The 21,222-nt window shown below is 38.4% G+C and overlaps 1 protein-coding gene across 1 annotated transcript in view; it reads left to right on the forward strand.

Annotated features, from left to right (window-relative positions):
• The window catches only part of Klp64D (kinesin-like protein 64D), a 186,785-nt gene that overhangs the window by 50,706 nt on the left and 114,857 nt on the right, over positions 1–21,222 (forward strand). The window contains exon 6 of the mRNA XM_067144246.2: positions 15,545–15,742. Within this exon, the coding sequence (XP_067000347.1) occupies positions 15,545–15,742 (198 nt within the window). The remainder of the gene's footprint in view (positions 1–15,544; positions 15,743–21,222) is intronic.

The following is a 21,222-nucleotide window of genomic DNA, read 5'->3' on the forward strand; positions in this document are numbered from 1 at the left end:
AAACTAGTACCTATTAATATCATTGTAATGTTTTTGTAAAAACATCAAATGATTTTTTAGTATTGAGAAGATGGAATATTAAAATTTTGTATTTACTTTAAGCATAGTCTCAACTCAATACGGAACCTAACAATGAAGTTTATTTCTTTGAACAATACTTTTTTTTTTTTGCTAGGGGCTTTACGTCGCACCGACACAGATAGGTCTTATGGCGACGATGGGATAGGAAAGGTCTAGGAGTTGGAAGGAAGCGGCCGTGGCCTTAATTAAGGTACAGCCCCAGCATTTGCCTGGTGTGAAAATGGGAAACCACGGTAAACCATCTTCAGGGCTGCCGATAGTGGGATTCGAACCTACTATCTCCCGGATGCAAGCTCACAGCCGCGCGCCTCTACGCGCACGGCCAACTCGCCCGGTTTGAACAATACTCCTGACTAATAGAAATCTGAAAGTTGTCATTTTCTCTGCCCAATCAGTTGACAAATATGTTACTGCCAAAACCAGGAAGTGTGCCACAAACACGTCATTTACATGGTGTTAGTTTAAGTTAATATCACATGTTGTAGATGGCCATTGTAAGTTGTTATAGATTGTCCATGACTAAAGGAAAACTCCACATCAATGATATAACGTGAAGAAGGTGCAAAAGAATAAGATTCCATACATGATTGGAGGAAAAAATAAGGCTCATTTTGAATAGACAAGCAGTACCACAGTGTAATTTTCGGACAAAAAATGAGTTTGCGACTGAAAAAAAATACAGTTTGGATATGCTGCCACAAGTGAAATATGTCACTTGAGATCTATAACATAAACAAGAAAGTTAAACATTACGGGTCATAAAGCTAGCCATGGATGGCTCGCGTGTTTCTGAACAAAATAATTTTGATTTTCATAGGAAAATAGCACTGCACAATGTCTCCTGGCCAATTATGAAGAAAATATTGTGTATTTCCACATTGTTATCGTTTTGCACCAGTGAAATTATATTTAATTTGCTAACTGATAATGCAAATAAAACTTTTTTATTGTACTATAACAAGAAGTCCGCTATAGAGAGTAACAACAGTTTCCTTTATGCTGCTCAAAAATTTCTGTATCAAACTGAGTAATTTACTTTCACTGTTTCACCTGTTATTATGAATGATATAACATGCATTGTTCTATCAATTTTTTTCCAGCATAAATGCAGCATACGTTGAATATGATCAATGACTCATGATCAGTCATTACCCATCGACTCATGACTCCAAAGAACTTGTTTTCCCAATATGTGTGTATATAATGTGGCTGATAGCAATCGATAACTCGTTAAAAATCAAGGCTGAAGTAAACGATCGCTTAATTTTTAATATTAGGTACCGAAGTGAAGTAAGAATGTGATATTTCTCAAGATACAGCAGTGTGCATCACTGATTTCAGAGGTTAGGTTATATAATCTCATGCCTGCTTACATTTCAGAAAGGCTGTTCCCACATAAATTTGTAGTGAAAAGATGATAATTTACTACTGGGACCTGAAGTGTGTTTTCATGATAAATTCTTGCTTAAGTTAGGTTAAATGACACCGTTTGAGTAAAAAAAGAAATGTTTGCCACAGGATCCTCAGGAGTGATACTATTCTAATTTTCAAGAATGAAATTGAATGTGTGTGTTCACATAATATTGGAATTAGAAAATGACTAACAAGGCAATGCGTCTGCCTGTCACCTGGCAGCCCCAGGTTCGTTTCCTGGCCGGGTCTGGGGTTTTTAATTGTAAATTATTAATATCCCTGGCCTGGGGACTGGGAGTTTGTGTCGCCCTTAACGTTCCTTTCCTCACATTCAACACGGTACGCTTCCGCAGTTCCACTTACACGCAGGTTCATATCATATCGTAAAGTAATGGCAAAGGATCTACAGAGGTCGATGCCACGAACAAATTTTTTTTTTTTTAAGCCGCAGTATAGAATTCTTCCACGAAAATTGAAGTTTTGATTGTAGTGCCTTATTCCCCAACTTAAGATACTGATTTTCATTCAATTCTCTTGTAATGCACATACATACATACATACATACAGATGGACAGAGGTGACGTAAAATTTAAAAGTGCATTTCTTAGTAACTATGGACACGACTGATGTAGAAATACTATTCATTTTTTAATTTGAGCAATGTACAGACAAAACTCTTATTCCATATATAGTGAAAACTTGTTAAGATGTTTCTGCAGGATACAAGCAAAAGGATCGTGTTAAGTCAGAAAACGTACTAATGAATATGCAAATAAAAAATATCCAACAGGGATATGGAAACATTAGATAGGTTTTTTCCCTGACATGAGGGCATTTTACATCGTATATCCATGGGTACAGTGGAAACTGTAGGCTTATCTACCATTTCTAAAGATGAGAGGAAAGTATTAAAAGGTGTGAAAAACATGAGAAAACAAATATGAAAACCTTTTCTGCAGGGGATTATAAAATAACAAGTACCAGTACACTGAAAGGTGTAAACAACACCAGACAACAAATATGAAAACATGTGCACAGGGGCCAACAAAAAAAAAATTGAAGTATTAATGCGGATCATACTTTTTCGAAAACAAATGTTAGTAGAAGTCTTTTATTTCAAAGCAGTGGGTTATTAAACATTATTTTCTGGTCACTCTCTTAGACATTGAATTGGAGGTTACATTCGACCATGTGCAACTGCGAGGAATGACTTTGGCCACCATTTTGAATCAAACAAAACTTTGACCAACTTGAGTGATCGAGTCGAAACTCGAAGGTGCGAGCTTCAACATTCGTGACCTCTGCGCGCTTATGCCAGTCCTCTTTCTGACAGATTTTAATTTTGTCTTAAAAATGACAGGTGGCAAATTTCCTTCCTCTTCGTCATTAACTTAAGAAATTTTATATTTTCCGTGTCCATAACTAGGCTATCACAAGACAAATATGCATCACACTACTAAATTTCACACGATTATGTTCCTAATCCAGGCGACAAATATACATTACCCTTCACCGTACCACTCAACACAAAATCTATTTCTAATTTCTGAATGGAATGCGAAATACAAGCAAAAACAGGCTCATTTTTTATTCAGCAATCTCGCTGCTAACCAGCAAGCAAAACTGAACATTCTTGAGGCTAATGGCTAGCTCCCCGAAAGTGCAAATTATCCTTTGAAGTTCAGGATGGTCTTTTCTCGTAATCACGCAACTGTGGCGACGGCTCATACCCAAGTTAGAAATCACGTTTCTTTTAGAATGGATGACAAATACAGTAACATTTTCAGGTCTAGGAAAAATGTGATTGTACTAAGTGACAATAGCAAACATTTGTGACACGATAAGTGAGGTAATTGTATATAAACACGATGAGACTCGGGACTTGGAATTTATGATGTTCTAAGCGGGAATACGTGTTGATGAGGAACGCACTGATGAGGTTTCACTGTATATAGATACGGCATTGCAAATTAGATATGCTGAATATTATAAATTCATTTTTTATATTATAATCAGTGGGTAAATTTAAAATTTAAATAATTAGTATTACATTTTGTTTCATCTCATGCCATTAGGGGCCAATGACGTAGATGTTAGGCCCCTTTAAACAAGATTCATCACCACCTGTATGTCCACCTCCATAGCGTAACGGTTAGCACTGCCATCCTCGGGGACCCAAGTTCAATTTCAGGTACTGCCAAAAATTTAAGAATGGCAGGAAGGCGGGTATGTGGTTAAAATGGTACATGCAGCTCACCTCCATTGGGGGTGTGCCTGAAAAGAGTTGCACCACCTCCAGACCAGGACACTAGTTTACTATCAACTGTATGCACCACAGACAGGTAACAAAGAGGAGGATATTGAAGAATTTCTCGAGAAACTAGAAAAGGAGATGGCTGATATGGAAGTGATTATAATGGGAGACTTAATTGAAACTGAAAGACAAGGAAAGGAAGAAGTAATCGGCCATAGGAATGAAAAGGAAAAAAACTAGTTCAGTGTTTTGATAGGAATGGATTGATTTTGGGCAACAATGGTTTCGAGTAAATTACAAGATACAGTAGAAGTCTGTTATAGCGAGAATTCATAACAGCGAAAAATTTACTCACTATAAGGAATTGTCGTTATATCCGATTTTTGTATAAAAGTTGGAAAACCCTTCATGCACTTTAAAATCAGTATGAAACGGCAATCAGTTTGTTCAAAACTTGCATTTCCGCAGATGATATCCACACTACAGCTTACTTATTTGTTATTTTTCGTAACCCGATACTACGTGAAAGTGTGTGTTTAATTTCATTCTGAAAAAAAATATAGTACCGTTTTTCTCCGAATCCAAGATGAACCCCACTTTTTCCTTCAAAAAATTTTAATCAGGCTCAAAAAGAAATTTGTAAAATCATATGAATGCCTTGTTGTACAGTAGGCCTACGCATTTTTAGACTACTTTTAGACGTCGAACACTGACTTTCGTCACGTCGTGTTTTTTTTTTTTTTTTTTTTTTTTTTTTTTTTGCGGCTGCACAATTATTCTTTATTTCTGTGGGTTTAAGAACCATTAACTTAACATTGGCTTCATAATACCGAAGAGAACTTGTTGAAAATTTTCCGGCAATACCTATTCCATGCGTCTCTACAATACAACGATCCATCACAAAATTATTCTTTCTGTCTATAAAACTGTTAATTTTACGCAGCGTCAGATATAACCGGCTACCGCTACACGCACGTCTCGCTTGTCGGGTTCGGCCAAATCCAGCGGCTAGTGATGTATAGGCCTAATCGCGAACGTTGAAAGTCAGCGAATGAGTTTATTGCGCCACGGTATGGCCATTCCACCCTTGCGTTTTTCGTGCACATACCTCACAATTTCATCTTCAATTTCTTTAAAGGATCCTTGTTGCGGACTATTGAATGCATTTTTTAGCTCTTTGTCTTCACGCTAACGCCAAATATTGGCTTTAGTTAGGCCTATGCCGAAAATATTCCTGCTGTCTATAAACCTTAATTTTACTAAGCGTCAAGTACAATAGATGCGTTATGACTCTGCCACTGAGTAGCCATGGCTTTTCTAAGAATTCAAAGGGTCACATGTTTTGATGCCATTCTGCAGATTTGAGAAACACACAGGCACTCGACAACCGGTTGTCGCGGCTAGCGAATTGTAGTAAAGAGGCGGCCGTTTATTGTCAACAAGTTCTGTGCGCGTGTGAAAGAAGCAGCGTGGATACCGCGGTAGTTGCCAGTGGTATCCATTAACTTACTGTTAGGCCAGTGTTAGGCTGTGAATGCAACAACCCTTGAATTTTCGCATGAGATTCTGAGAAAACAAAGTCTTGGATTCGGAGAAATATGGTATCACTCCAGAGATTTCTGTGGCAAACACCTCAGCTTTCTTCTTCAGTCACCTTACCTAACCGTATATGTAGCCTATCATGAAAACATATTTGAAACGCATGTAGAGAAATAACCTCTTCGTGAAAAAATGTAAATAGCCGTAACTAGACGCGAGAAGATATGAAATATCCTCTGAAATCAGTGATGTACTCTGCCATATCTTGAGGTGTATCACATTCTTACTTAATTTCCGTCTATAACATTAAAATATATCGTTTATTCAGTCTTTATTTTTAACGAGTTAACAACTGCAATCGGCCACGTTATTTACGCATTTATTACGAAAACGTGTTGTCCTCTTTCATTTCAAATTTTCTCTACAGAACAGCAGTCGATGGGTATTACTAATTAACTCCAACATCGCCTTTGAATGTCAACGAGAGAGCTCGCAAATGCACAAAGTGAGAAAACTATACCGTACCGGTACCGAAGATGTCGTTCACATTTTGTTGCAAACGTTTCAGTTTTCTTTTTCAAACAGCGTCACGTATCCTAAATTAACCGTACTATATGTATGATAAAAGGATACTTCAAGCATCAGTAGAGAAATTATACCTTTCTCGCTATAAATTTTCATAATAGCCTTTCCGTAATTTAACAAGACGCGACAAAATATAAACTAACCTCTGAAATCAATTAAGCACTCTGCCATATCTCGAGCTGTATCCCATTCTTACCTCATTGCAGTATTTAGCCTTAAAATTCAGCGGTCGTTTAATCAGCCTTAATTTTTTACGAGTTTTTTTTTTGCTATGGGCTTTACGTCGCACCGACACAGATAGGTCTTATGGCGACGATGGGATAGGAAAGGCCTAGGAGTTGGAAGGAAGCGGCCGTGGCCTTAATTAAGGTACAGCCCCAGCATTTGCCTGGTGTGAAGATGGGAAACCACGGAAAACCATTTTCAGGGCTGCCGATAGTGGGATTCGAACCTACTATCTCCCGGATGCAAGCTTCACAGCCGCGCGCCTCTACGCGCACGGCCAACTCGCCCGGTTTTTTACGAGTTAACAACCGTTATCGGACACGTTATTTACGAATTAATTTCTCTTTCATTTCGAATTTTCTTTATGAAACAGCTGTCGACGGATATTACTAATAGACTCCGACATCGCCTTCGAATGTCGACGAGAGAAATCTCTAGTGCACATAGCGAGGGAACGATGCCGAAGGTAATCGATTGCATGCAATATCATCGCTGGAGTGCATAAATATCGGTAACGGAAAAAATCGTGCGCGCTTAGTCACTCGTAATAACGGATACGCCCGTGATAGGGTTCTCGCTGTAACCGAAGGATGATACACAGTTTAATATAGGAATTTTGAAGGGACAGAAAAAAGTCGTCGTTATAAGGGAGTTCTTGTTATATGCCGTACTTGCTATAGCGGACTTCTACTGTATGGCTGAAATGACAGAAGAATAATATCAGTAATTGATTACTTTCTGGTGGAAGGACACAATTGATGGATATAACAGCTTTACAGGAAGAAGCATTCGATGGAAATCATAGAGTTGTGATAGCAAAAACGGGAGTAGAGAAAATGGAAAAATTAAAGGAGGTAAGAGAAAGTAAAATAAAAGTGTAGAAATTAAAAAATAAGGATGTACAGGAAGAATAATTTCTGTATAAACTGAAACAACAAATTCCAGTTAAAGTAGTGGGAAATGTGGAAGATGAATGGTCCAACTTTAAAGGGCATTTGTAAGTGGGGCACCGAGTGCCTGTGGTGGAACATCGACAAGAGTGAAAAAAAAGGAGACACCATGCTGGAATGAGAAGGTGAGAAAAGCAGTGAAATAAAATAAGAAAACGGGCAAGAATGAAATAGAGATAAACAAGAAGAAAGCAAAAGGAAATATCTTGATAGTAGAAGGAAATATGAGAAATTGGTAAGACAAGAAAATTGGGAAGAATTTACACAAAAGATGGAAACAGATGGACCTGGCAGTAAAAAAAATCCTGCATGGACTTAAAACAAAGTAATAGGAAAGAAAGAGTTTATACAAAGCTGATAAAAGAGGAAGGTGGAGAGTTGATAACATATCCAGAAGAAATAAAGAGAAGATAGGAATATAGAAGGTCATTCAGGATCTCTGGGTATGATGTTTGAAGGGTAATCAGCTTATGAAAAGCCATGTTTCTATCAACGATCATGCTCATTTCTAGCTATAGCCTAACAACGAAATTTCCATTGCAGCAGACTTTTTTGCCAGAGCTAGCATGTCTATCTTATCCCGCTCCCTTGACAGGCTTTCCAGAGGTCACTGATAGTGCATGGACACCTTTTTCCCTAAGGCGCTTTTTAGGAGTCCAAATGCACAGAAGTCCATGGGTGACCCATCGGGTGCCTCCACCGAAATGTCAGTAAAAGAATTGTACAAATTCCAGTTTCCGTCTTCATTCTCTCTAAGAACAGACAGAACAGACAAGTCGAACGAGAGGTGTGGCTGGATGCTTTATCTTGATGTACCCATACCTGATTTTTTGCCCTCCCATGCAGTGCTGGGATATCTGTGTTATAAACGGGTGTTAAAACCTCTTGCTAAATAGTATGTAGAGTTCACCTTCACATTATTAGCGACAAAGCAAATGGTTAACTTGCCATTGTAGCAGTATCCAGCGATGATCATAAAACCCCTTGGAAAACATTCCTGGCATTCTTTATACATTGTTTGATAATTATTTTTTTTTTGTCTCTAGGGCAGTAGTAAATCGAGCGCGGTTTGTTACAATCACCAAGGTACACATATGCTTCATCTAATGTGACCACATTTTTCCATCTGTCCCCTGTCAGATAGCCCTCACACAGCCTTCTTGCGTTAGTACAACGTTCCAAAATGTGATGATGCACGAGCTTGTGAACTCAGTGCTTATGCCGCTTTAATAATTGCAGGTCCTTGTTGATTATGGTGATAACTGTTGAAACAGACATTCCAAACTTACGTGTGATAGTCCTTTAGGGGGCAGGACCTTCACTTGCTTCACTACTTCTCGTGTCCGGATGGTGGCTGGTTGTGGATTTGCTTGTGTTTACCCCTCTGGAATTAAGCACATTCAGTCTTTACCTTTTTTTTTATTCAATACAGCACTGATCCCGTTCTTTGATATCAAGAAATCACTCTTCTTGCACATTCCTTGGATTGCAGAATATGTATATTTAGCATCGGAAAGGGCTGTAATGTACCCCTCCCAGTAAGGGTCCGTCCACTTCAGCATCGTTGCAGCTAATGTCACGAAACTCAACACACACGTTCTCAGTACTGACGTGAATTATCACTCCCCATTTTGACATACTTAAATTGGTAACAGTGCCGCCAGCAGCTTTCAAACTCGTCACCAGAGATCGCAAACGACGTTCTGTATTTTTTTAATCTGCTAATTGTGAGAAATTGTGCAGAGCAGACGGTAATAATACGGTGTGATGACTCAAGAGTAGATGATGATATAAAAATGTTAGAGGTGGAATTAGCAGTCTGTAAATTGAACATGGAGAAGGCACTAGAGATGGATAAAATTAGTGTGAAAATGGTTAAGTCTGCTGGACCTGTTGGACTACAGTAGGTGTACAGATCGTTAAAGTGCATATGGAAACAGAAACGTTTGGCAGAAGAAGCCTGGGAAAGGGAATAATACCAGTTTGTAAGAAGGGGGACAAAAATATTTATGGTAACTATAGAGGAATTACACTCTTATTACGAGTGGCAAAAATATTGGAAAGGATATTAGAGAGGAGAATAAGAAGGTAGGAGATTTGCAAGAGGAACAGTATGGCTTTAGAAGTGGAAGATCTACTAAAGTGGACCCAATCTTCAGCTTGAGGCAGTTGATGGAAAAGAATTGGGAATATGGAAAGGATCTGATCGTGACATTCATAAATCTAACAAAGTCATACGGTAGTGTTCCCAGGGAGAAGGTTTGGGAAACCATGGCCAAAATAAAAGACAGGGTACACATACTGTAGAAATGGTGCAAGCAATGTACAGCAGCTGTGTCAGCAGCATAGAGACTCCGGTTGGAAAGATGAAATGGTTTAGAAATGAAACTGTTGCCTCTTTTGTTTATAATGGCGAAATTGTAAAGGAGACAAAGGAAGCATATGGGAATAGGGAGATGAAGTTATTACTATTTGCAGGCGATATTGTGGTCTGGGGAACAAACAGCAAAGAATTACAAGAACAACTTGATGCACTGAACGATAAAGTTGAAAAGTATGGTATATAAATCAGCACAGAGAAAAGCAAGACCATGATGATATGAAAAGGAGAAAGCAAGAGAAATGCATTGTGAAAATTGGTGGTCAAAGCCTTGAAATTGTTGACAGTGTCAAATTCCTAGGGAGTGAATTAATTCAAAATACAAGGCTGGACATGGAGATTAGCAAGAGGGTGCAACAGGACAATTAATTCTACCAAACTGTGAGAAACTTTGTCTGCAATAAGGGATTACCAAAGAATTGTAAAGAGATAGTGTACACAATGTAATATATTGACTTACATGGCTGAGATGTTGATAATGACAAGTAGGGAGGAGAGTAGAATTCAAGCCAGCAAAATACATAGGCCCAGTTTCTTCAGTGAATGTTAAGAGTTAACACTACTGTTAAGGAAACTTAACGCATAATTTAACAAAATGGCCAACTCATCAGAAATTGTTCATTCTAACTAATTGTTAGTACTTGTGTTAAATTAAGATGGCAGCAGCCCTGTGTTAAACCTCTTAATAGGTATTAAGATTTCTAAATGGTAGCCGGTAGAAGGCGTAAGTTTGAAGCTTCACTGCTGTATTTATTTATTTTTATTTGCCATATGATGGATAATGACAACCTATAAACTATTTACACAACCAGTGAAAGATGAGTACAAAGTAAATACAAATTATCATATCTATACAGTCAAAGAAAGCAATTTACAAAGTTTGAAAGAACAAGAAGAAAATACAATATATTTACATCACTATCCACCTATCAACTCGGACAGTTCGTATATACACATTGAGTGTAAGTGATGTACATCTCACTAAATGTGAATGTCCAAACCCGCCACCCACTTCACTGCTTCGGGTGTTGCTGAGTTGAGGTATTCCATGGTGCCAGTGAGAGCACGGAGTGGACATTCCTGCACTTTCATTGTTTGTCGAACCTCCCCACAATCACAGTATGGAGAAACTGACCAGCCCCAGGTGAGTAAAGTAGATGCTGTTCTACCTACTCCACATCTCATGCGATTTAGTCTACTCCAGGTGCAGTGTGGCAGATCGAAGCCTACCAGTTTTGTGGATGGGTTATTAATATCCACTATTGCCCGAGGTGGGTATAAGGACCACTCTGTTAACCATTTAGAGGTGGGTTGAAGTTGCTGGATGTTATCTTCACGGCAGTCTTCCAAGCAGGCTGGCGAGACTTAAGGCGTGTGCATTTCTGTCTGATATCCTCATGAACAGGTAGATGTTCATTCTTCAGCATTCTGGTCCATAGCTGAAAAAGGGCCTTCTGTCTCCTGATATGTGGAGGTAGTATATTGCTGAGAACTGGTAACCATTGGGTCGGTGTAGCACGAAGTGTACCAGTTATGATCTGCATGGTTTGACGAAGTTGTGAATCTACTAGCTGTGTGTGAGCACTGTTAAGCCAGACACCAGAGCAGTATTCTGCTGCAGAATAGACCAAAGCCAGGGATGTTGTCCTTAATGTGTTTCCATCCGCTCCACAAGAAGTTCCAGCCAGTCGTTGGAGAATGTTATTACGACTTTTTAGTTTGTTGGCAGTTTTCTGCAGGTGATTTTTGTACGTAAGAGACCTGTCCGTTGTTACTCCTAAGTAACTGGGATTGGCACAGTATTTTGTAGTTCATGACCCATGAAGAACACCCTTGGATGGTAGTTTGCTTCTGGGTTGTTCAGTTGGAATGTAGATGTCTCTGTTTTCTGTGGGTTAGGATGGAGATACCATCTTTGAAAGTAGTCATCCAACAGTTCAAGGTCTCAGTTGAGAACTATTTCAGCTTCTGCGAAGTTGGGTCGTTGAATTGTAAGGCAAATATTGTCTGCATATATGAACTTTCGGGACACTGTTTCAGGCAGGTCGTGGATGTATAAGTTGAAGAGAGTAGGAGATAGAACCGACCCTTGAGGCAGACCGTTGTTGACTTTGTGGAATTTGCTTATGTTTTGTTCTGAGTGAACTTGAAATAGTCAGTTGCTTAACATTCTGTCAATTAGTGTAGTAATTTTTAAGCAAGGAACAGCTTTAATCAGTTTAAGCATAAGACCTTCCCTCCAGACTGTGTCATATGCAGCTGTAAGATCTAAGAAGACAGACGCTTTTCAATTTCTTCTCAAAGCCAACCTCCAAATATGTGGTCAAGGACAGTACTTGATCACTACAGTCACGGCCGGGTCAAAATCCTGCTTGCTCAGCTGGAAGGAATGCTTCGATGGCTGGTGCTATTCGGTTTAGTATCAGTCTTTCTAATAACTTGTAGGTGACGCAGAGTAGAGCTATAGGTCGATAGCTTTGTGGGAGAGTTGGATCCTTTCCTGGTTTCAGAAGGGCAATAATTTTTGACTTCTTGAAGATTGGGGGAAGTCTTCCTGACTGAAGTATGGAGCTGAAGAATGCAGCAAGCCATCTTCTTGTAGCTGGACCACAGCTTTTTAGTAGTTCTGTATAGATTCCATCTAGTCCTGCAGCTTTGCCATTTCGGAGTGATTTTAATCCCTCGTCAACCTCTTGTGATGTGAAAGGTTGTGAATAGGTCGCGTTCGGTTGTGTTTCTCATTTTGCCTGTTTAAGCTCAGTTTTAACCCATTTTGTGGTCAGTTTATTCCTTGTTGTTTTAGAGGTGGAAACAAGGTGATTTGCTATTGCTTACCTTGATTGGGGGTTGATCGCTTACTGGTAGAGTACTGTAGTTGCAAATGTTATTTCTAATGTAAATAGCAATTCCATATTTAGCATGGTCGTGAGCTGCTGCTATTTTAAATCCTGGTATCTTTCCCCTTCCCAATAACTGTTCAGTGTTCTCTGTGTGTATTTCCTGTAGTACGACAATGTCAGCTAAGTGCTTCTGTAAGATGCTTGATAAATACTCACTCTTGGCTCTACTAATACCTTCGATGTTAAACTGGCAGACGTTGATCTGTGGGCCGATCTTCCGTGTTTGAAATTCATAGTCCTTTAAAGGACTGTTCGACGAATATAGGTTATCATGACCGAGAGGTCGTTCATGACAGTTCAGTCTCATCTTGACCGTAGTTGCTCGCTTAGCACCACCCGGGGGACACGTGCAGGGTAATAGTAGGTAATACCTGCAGACGTGAGCAACAGTGGACCCCCACTGTTGTATGAAGACTAATAGTCTAAATAAACTGCTGTATGAGACGATATAAACTGAAGAAGGAAAAAACCAAACCAAACCCCATGGCACTACAGCCCTTGAAGGGCCTTGGCCTACCAAGCGTCCGCTGCTCAGCTCAAAGGCCTGCAGATTACGAGGTGTCGTGTGGTCAGTACAACAAATCCTCTCGGCCGTTATTCTTGGCTTTCTAGACCGGGGCCGCTATCTCACCATCAGATAGCTCCTCAATTCTAATCACGTAGGCTGAGTGGACCTCGAACCAGCCCTCAGGTCCAGGTAAAAATCCCTGACCTGGCCGGAAATCAAACCCGGGGTCTCCGGGTAAGAGGCAGGCACGCTTCCCCTACACCATGGGGCCGGCACATAGAAGGCAAAGGACGACCCATACTAAGAAAAAGAACTACTTTTTAGAGTTGTCAGAAGAAAGTTTTCTACAAAGATATCTAATTACCAAAACCATAATGAACAAGATACCAGAAGAAATTGAAAATAGGTTATAGTTTCCCACAGTTTGAAACTTACCAGTATCTCCAGTGTAGCAATTGCCTATAATTCTTAGGTATTATCCTCCACTCTTTTCTTGTAATTATAGGTGACTATGTTCATGAGTGCAAGACAAGAGTGTGTAGAATTCTGCAAAGTATTCCTGCTGCCATTGCAGCATTAACAAGGCATTACATTATTTTCCCTCAGTAAAAGAATGCCCAAAAATAATTCAATTATCATATTTTCCCAGTGATATAGGTGCACTCACATAAGAATATATTGAATGTTGCAATATAACATTCTGTTTTCACATTTTTCAAGCACATCCACATACTTTCAAACCAAATCTATAACAACATTTGTCTCGCATTCATCTGAACACTTGTGTTGCCTCTTACTTGACATGTTTATGTCTTAATGCTTTCCACCAACCATAACCTATAACCATGTGTGACAAAATATTATTTCAGCACACCGCTAGGAGTACTTTATGTAAAGAAACAAAGATGCTTACTACCAAATGCGTTCAGAAATCTCACAGAAATGTGTTAATTTGTCTTTAACAATTGTTTCGTAACAAATGTTGGAAATGTATTCGTGAAACAGGGTTTTTTTTAACCAAAGTGTTAAATTAATAACCATTGAAGAGCCTGGCATGAGAACCAGACAACTCCACTTTCTGGTCAGTCTTTTTTAATGATGGCAAAAAAAAAAAAAAAGTCCATCTGCTGGTGCAAGAACTGTACTGCTCCACTGATTTGGTGTGTAGTAGGAGTGTAAAAGGAGCTGTCAGGGTTGTTTTAACTGTTTCTGCTGGCACATGAACCCAGATAGGGCTATAGTTCAATTTTCAAGTGAAAACATATTTTATAAAAGGCAGTTGTGATTGTATAACTTTTGTATACACTCTGGAAAGAATAACATATCATTCTGTTATATTTATGATGAAACTGTTGGTAGAAAGGTTCAAAATGAAGTTATTAGCATGCATGATCATTTCTTACAAAGCGAGATAAGTGATGTCATAACTGTCTTGTATCTGTTCTCGGCATAGAAAGAGAACCTCAGTTATTTTCATTTTCTGGACACACACGTCAAAGAACTTGGAAGATTTGAGAAAATAATACACTAGTATCCAGAGTCCGGACACCCCGAGAAGGAAAAACGAAAGCAAGAGAGAATATATTTGCCACAAGATTATCATGCCCTGGTACAGAATGCGAGTTGCAAGTTCATTGTTCATGAGGTAACACGAACAGTGCTTTTGGACCACACAACTCACTTCAAAACCTTCAAAACATCCTGTGAACCTCATTTCTTTGGTGTATATAAATCTTGTTGCATTGTAACAATATTTACTCTCACAGTAAGTCTACTGTATAATAAAGTATCTTACATTGATAACTCAGATAAATAGTTCTGGTTGTTGCATTCTCCGTAGTAAATATAGTTCACCGGGGCATGAAACAAGACAGCTCCAGCGGTTGTGTGAATAAAGTGAGAAGAGTCCAGTAAAACAGGAGACCTAGAACAAGGTGGATAGATTAGAAGAAGAAGAAGAAGAAGAAGAAGAAGAAGAAGAAGAAGAAGGAGAAGAAGAAGAAGAAGAAGGAGAAGAAGACTGTACTGGGACAAAATGATGAAAGAGGAATGACGGTCCTCTGGTATTACAATCATGAGCTTCTAACCATAGTTTCCTTCCTTCAGTGATAAAAAGGACCCAATTTTTTGGAATCTTTTCAAAATTGAATGCACTCTTGCCATACCGAAGCATACTTCAACTTGAAAGAAAATAACTATAATTTTTCTTCCGATAGCACTTACAGTATAGTTGATGCTTCTAAGAATCCATGAATTTTACAAAATTTATAAGAAAGAAAGAAAGAAGGAAATCTGTCATCGACACCAGTATATTTTTATTGGTTGAGAACGACTTGTCCTAATACAATATTTCAATTCATCCATATACTTACGAGAAAGGAGATTAGTTAATGTGGCTTTTTTTTTTTTTTCTTTCATAAAAATATTCCTCCTTTAAATTTCTCTTTCCTAGTTTTAGAATAGATGATTATGATTTTTCTTTCTTGCTTTGCCTTGCATATGGCAGCTATGTTCCGAGCAGGGTCATATAAAATTTATTCAAAATTTGTTCCATTTGTGTATTGGTGTAAATGAGGCAAATGAAAGTAAGAACTGTAGCTAACTGTAGCTAAACAATGTGGAGATTTGTAGTAATTTATAGGATGTCTTGTATCTTCTCTGTTAAATCTTTTAATTTATTGAACTGTACTGTGTTTCTCTCTTTTATAGGGTTCAGAAAGGCAGAGTAAAACTGGAACAACAGGCTTAAGGTTCAAAGAAGCTACAAAGATAAATCTGTCACTCTCTGTATTGGGTAATGTGATCTCAGCATTGGTGGATGGTAAAAGTACTCACATCCCATATAGAAATTCCAAGCTCACTCGTTTGCTGCAAGATTCTTTGGGGGGCAATTCAAAAACAGTTATGGTAAGTGAAAAGTAGCTGTTATAAACAGTGGATCTGGCAGAACTTTGTGACATGCGTGCTAGAATAAATTTAATAATAATTGTACTTTATGACCGTTATGAAAGGTATACAGATTTTTAAAAATGCTTTCATTAAACTTAATAATGTTTTTTAGGGGTGTATAATGTAGATGTAACATGATGTACCTATTGTACCTTGCTCTCTTCTTATAAAATCGATGCCTGCTACGCTATCTTGATGTGCACAAAAACATCAGAAATAATCAATCACATCATAAAACCATCACTTGTACAGAAACACACTCATTCACGTTTTTATAATGCATTTGTGAGGTTAACCCTTTGCTAAGGATGTGAGGCATCGACATTAAGAAACTCAACAAGTTTCAAGAATCACTGCATGAGAAATGACGTTCATGCGCCGTACTGCGGGATACACCAAGTGAGATCATAAAAGGAACGAAGAGGAGCAAGAAGAACTGAAAATACAATCAGTAACTGACTACATCTACAGTTATCAGGAAAATTGGAAACGTCATACACAAAGGATGGAACCTGGAAGATTGCCAAAAGAGATTCTCCAATATCAATCCAGGGGAAAAGGATCTGTCGGGACGTCCGGTGAAGAGGTGGCATGACAACGCAAGACCGTAATGGGAAGATGATTAAGATGATTATGATTTTTCTTTCTTGCTTTGCCTTGCATATGGCAGCTATGTTCCGAGCAGGGTCAAAACAATATTTTAAGAGTTGAAATGTCAGGATCTGTAAGAGTTAGATACTTGAAACAAAAACCAATTTATAGAATGAACAAGCAGGTCACATATACATCATTCAGCCTTTTCCTTATCACAGCAGTTGAACATATGTCTAAACTTCAATTATACTTTTTGTTCAAAATTCTATTTTTGAATCACATTTACTACGAGAAGGATACAGTGATGGTTTGGAATAACAAAGACTGTACAGCTTGTTAATGCTGAGACAAGCAAACAAACCCCACGGAGCTACTGCCCTTATGGACGTTGGCCTGCCAGGCGACTACAGGTCAGCCTGAAGGCCTGCAGATTACAAAGGGAAGTACAGTCAGTGGGATGAATCTCCTCGGCCGTTATTCATGGCTTTCTAGACGGAAGTTGACACCTCACAATCAGACAGCTCCTCAATATTGTAATCATGTAGGCTGAGTGGATCTCAGATCCTGATAAAAATGCCTGGACTGGCTGGAAATCTAAACCAGAGTGTCTGGGTCAGAGGCATGCACACTACCCCTAGACCGCAAGATGAGCTTGTTAATGGAAAGGCTCCATATTTTCTCAACAAAAATAAAAAAAGGTGGTCACCTTACAAACTGGACCTTAAATTCATATAGTTCTATACATGGGTGAGAGTATTTTACCAAAATGGCTATAGCTCTAGGGTATTACTTTTCAATTCATAATGTATCTGTTTTACAATGATAAATAGGTACATCATGTTACATCTGCATTATACACCCCTGAAAAACAGTATAAAGTTTAATGAAGGCAATTTTTAAAATATGTATACATTTCATAAGGGTGTTACTAAATTTCTATAGCCTCTCCAATTTTCTTGCGATATTCCTGGGAATAGCTGCTTAAGTTTTGGTTCTATCAAATGAAATATCTTGTCTTGTTTCACAGGAATGCGTAGCTAAAGCTGAAATTTTTGTAGTCTTGTTCTTGGTGTGGAGGATATGTTACTTAAGTTGGGTAAAAAATCAGATGCTTAGTTTTACCTATGTAGCAGATACCACAGCTACATTCAGTGTGGTAGACTCCTGAGGTCTGTAATTCTGTTGCATCCTTGACTGGTTGCAGATAACTAGATAACTAGCAAACTTCCTGTGTGTTTTGGAAATGACCTTAATGACATATTTGCTTAGTATCTTTTGGGTCATGGATGATTCCCTATGGAATGACCCTTAAATCAACTTTCTCTGTTAGATACATCGCATGGAGCTAGTGTTAATAATAATAATAATAATAATAATAATAATAATAATAATAATAATAATAATAATAATAATAATAGTGACTTGTGGTGTAAGTATTGAATTCAAGTAATTCAATATCTAACCAAATACTAAATCTTTTGTCAATTTTTTTAAATCATCAGGACTTGCGGTACACCCTGTAGCACACATGCCTATTTTGCCATGGCTTACTTAGATTGAACAAGATTGGTTGAGAATATCGAATGGTAAACTCCTGGGTGTTCATTGGTTGTTTTTTCTGTTGTGCTGTTTCCCCATCTCGTGCATGCTCCCTTCTGGAAGTGTTGCAGTGTTGCTTCATTCTGATTTTTGGGATCCTTTAGAGCAGACTTGTTGTCCGGGAGCTCTGTGCTGTGACTACTACTCACTGATATAAAAATATTAAACAATTAAAATGAAATAATATTAAAATACTCATGAAATAAAATGCTCAATCGTCGGACTATATACTCACACTTAGTACTTACCTGATTACTTACACATACAGTTGTTGATGGGTGCCAGCTACGAATAGATGTAACGATAATAGAATGAGAGTCTTGAATATCTCTAGGGTGTAGGGTAATAAGCTTACTTCGACAGCATAACATATAGGTTCTGGAAAAAAGAGATTGGTGTTTGGTTTCCCCATTAAAATGTGAGGTTAGAGTATATGATCTGCTATTGAAATGAAACAATTACAGTGGAACCTCGATTCTCCGTTTTTGGAGGGACCACGAATAAAAAACATACAACATGGGAAAACGATAAATCCAGGAACGAATGAACCATCAACAATTTGGCTAAACATCTCAAAACTGAAATATGTATACTTATAATCTTACAAACGCCCCTAAACCAAACCAAACTACAGCCCAGTGGGCCTTCCACTTACCAAATGACTGCCCTAGGTCCGAAGGCCTGCAGATTACGAGGTGACACATGGTCAGTGTGACAAATCCTTTCGGCTGTTATTCCTGGCTCTCTAGACCAGGGTTGCCATATTACCATTAAATGGCTTCTAAATTAAAGGTAATTGTAGAATAACTGAACCTGGATCCAGCCCTCATATCCAGGTAAGAATTCCTCACCTGGCCAGTAATCGAACCCGGGCCCTCCGGGTGAGAGGTAGGCAAGTTAGACCGCGGTGCTGGCTTCAAACGTTAATTACTGGTACGCGACTTAAAAATCTCAAAACTTTACATTAAGTTTTACCGGGGAAACTTCATCAAATTCCTTTGAAAACTTCTTTCAGTTCAGCAACTAAGATCAGCAAAACTCTTCGAAAAATCTAATACCCGTAACGCCAAGCCAAACAACAATCGACCACAAGTAGTTTTTAATTCTCTAATAAAATAAGGCACATTAGATACAAAAGCGCCCAATATGATGGCGAAATCCTTTATTTTTTAATCTTCCATTGTAATTTGGTCACAGGTATATTGTTCGCAGTCAGTCTATGGAAATCTTGTACCGCGTAAATTAGGCCTGTATTTGATTAGACCTACATCGATTTTTAGGTTATGTTGAACTGGAGAATATGGTTTCGAATCTAAGTATCAATCCTCAAGTTCTTGAATGCATTATATTCAATTCTGCCCGTCATTAATCACAATCAAATTGGAAAGAGAAAATATATCATTAACACTTCCGAAATTACGATTATTCCCGACCTTAAGCTCAGCTGGAAAACGCGCTCGCTGTACAAGTCGGTACGAGCAAATGATACAAAGTTTTTTAATGTTACGAGCGCAAATAAAACGACTGCATTTTTTATACCATTTTAACACAAAAACATGAAATCCCCCACTCTTATATTAGGACGAAAACAGTAATAGGCAATCCCAAAACATCCCATGGCTTTATGTATATAAGGTGCAACATCTGTTCTGGTCTCGATAGTATAATCGTATACGATATATTAAAATACTGGTACTAAATTTGTGTTACGTAAGAAGGAGCAGTTTCGATTCCTGCCTGAAAGCCCAGTGACTATACAGTGCCGTGAGGGAAATGCCCAAAAACCTGTTCGGCGATACACTCGAAAAAAGTATTAAAAAAAAAAAAAATCTCCCTGGACATAATGTAGATGTTTTGCACATACGAGCATTTGACAAAACAAGTTCTGTCTTCAAATAGAGCTCCCAAAATCAAAAAGCGTTCTGTCTCCTCCCAGTTGTTGTGGGCACTCTCTGCTTTATACTATCCGAATGCGATGCTAAGATGATCCCTTATGCAAGTTCACCGCCGATCACTTTTCCAGTACAGCACTTCCTAAAATTACCACAATGATGGGACGTCAACACCAAGATCCGGAAGTATGCTGTAGCCGTCCTCTCGTAAGATACAGTTTCTTGAAAAACGCGTGATCGAGGATTTAGCATTGATGGGACTGAAATTTCTGGACGGTTGATCCAGGAAATTGTTTCTTCGAGGAACGTATAATGCAGGATTTTTACAACGTGATTTAATCAGGATGCTCGCAGGACCACGTAATTTGAACTAATAATACGGAAAAATGTAGCTTCCGGGAACGTAGGTTCTACTGTAATTTATTTGATACTAAACAAAATATATTCTTTAAAAACTGACTGTAACGAGTGAGGTTTACTGTGATAATTCGAAAGATAATATAAAACTCTGACATTATAACTGAAGGCATAAAATTTGAAATCATCTTGACTGGACATTTAAACGTTATACAATAAATTTATCCCTCACTGTTCACTTGACTGTACCTCGAACACTTTGAGTGTTATTATGACGTATTCCTTTGAGTTGGTATCAGCTGTAGTTATCTCAAACCTAATTTGGTAATGTATCCTTTTAGTTTCACAAACGAGATATAGCATGTCTTGAAATTATATTCACACTTCACAATCAACTTTACAAGTAATTCACTGATAACTGTTAGTCTGCATTACGACGACTCAGTATTCGGCTGTCACCTAACTGACACAAGAACTCAACTGAACAGATGCACGAAACACACTCCGAACATATAATCCATTTGGTCATTGACGATTACGTATCCATTCAACTGTTCCCCATTCGTCTCCTTCTGACTTCTTGGCAAGTCTCTCCATCTCCTTCCAACCAACTGCTTCCAACCAACTGAACTATCCAACTGACTCACTGACCATCTGTTTCATCACCATCCAAATTACTGCCACTATAGTATACAGCTCGTCTATGATGTCACTCCCATCCAGCTACAAATATTACATATTATGTTGAAATAGCCCCAGGCACACTAGGGACTCCTTAAATATGATATCTCTAAATGCATACAATGACAGTGATGACTTGACAGTTACGTTAGCAGTATTACACCATATGTTGCAATGTTAGAAAGTTTCACAAAACATATCCATATCTGGTATTAGGCAGTTAGTCTCACTTTACATTATTTTAATGCTAACACACACACATATACATATACACAATAAATCAAATACAATAAAACAAGCAATAATTAATGAATA

The sequence above is a fragment of the Anabrus simplex genome, chromosome 3 (genome assembly GCF_040414725.1).
Source record: "Anabrus simplex isolate iqAnaSimp1 chromosome 3, ASM4041472v1, whole genome shotgun sequence".
NCBI lineage: Eukaryota > Metazoa > Arthropoda > Insecta > Orthoptera > Tettigoniidae > Anabrus > Anabrus simplex.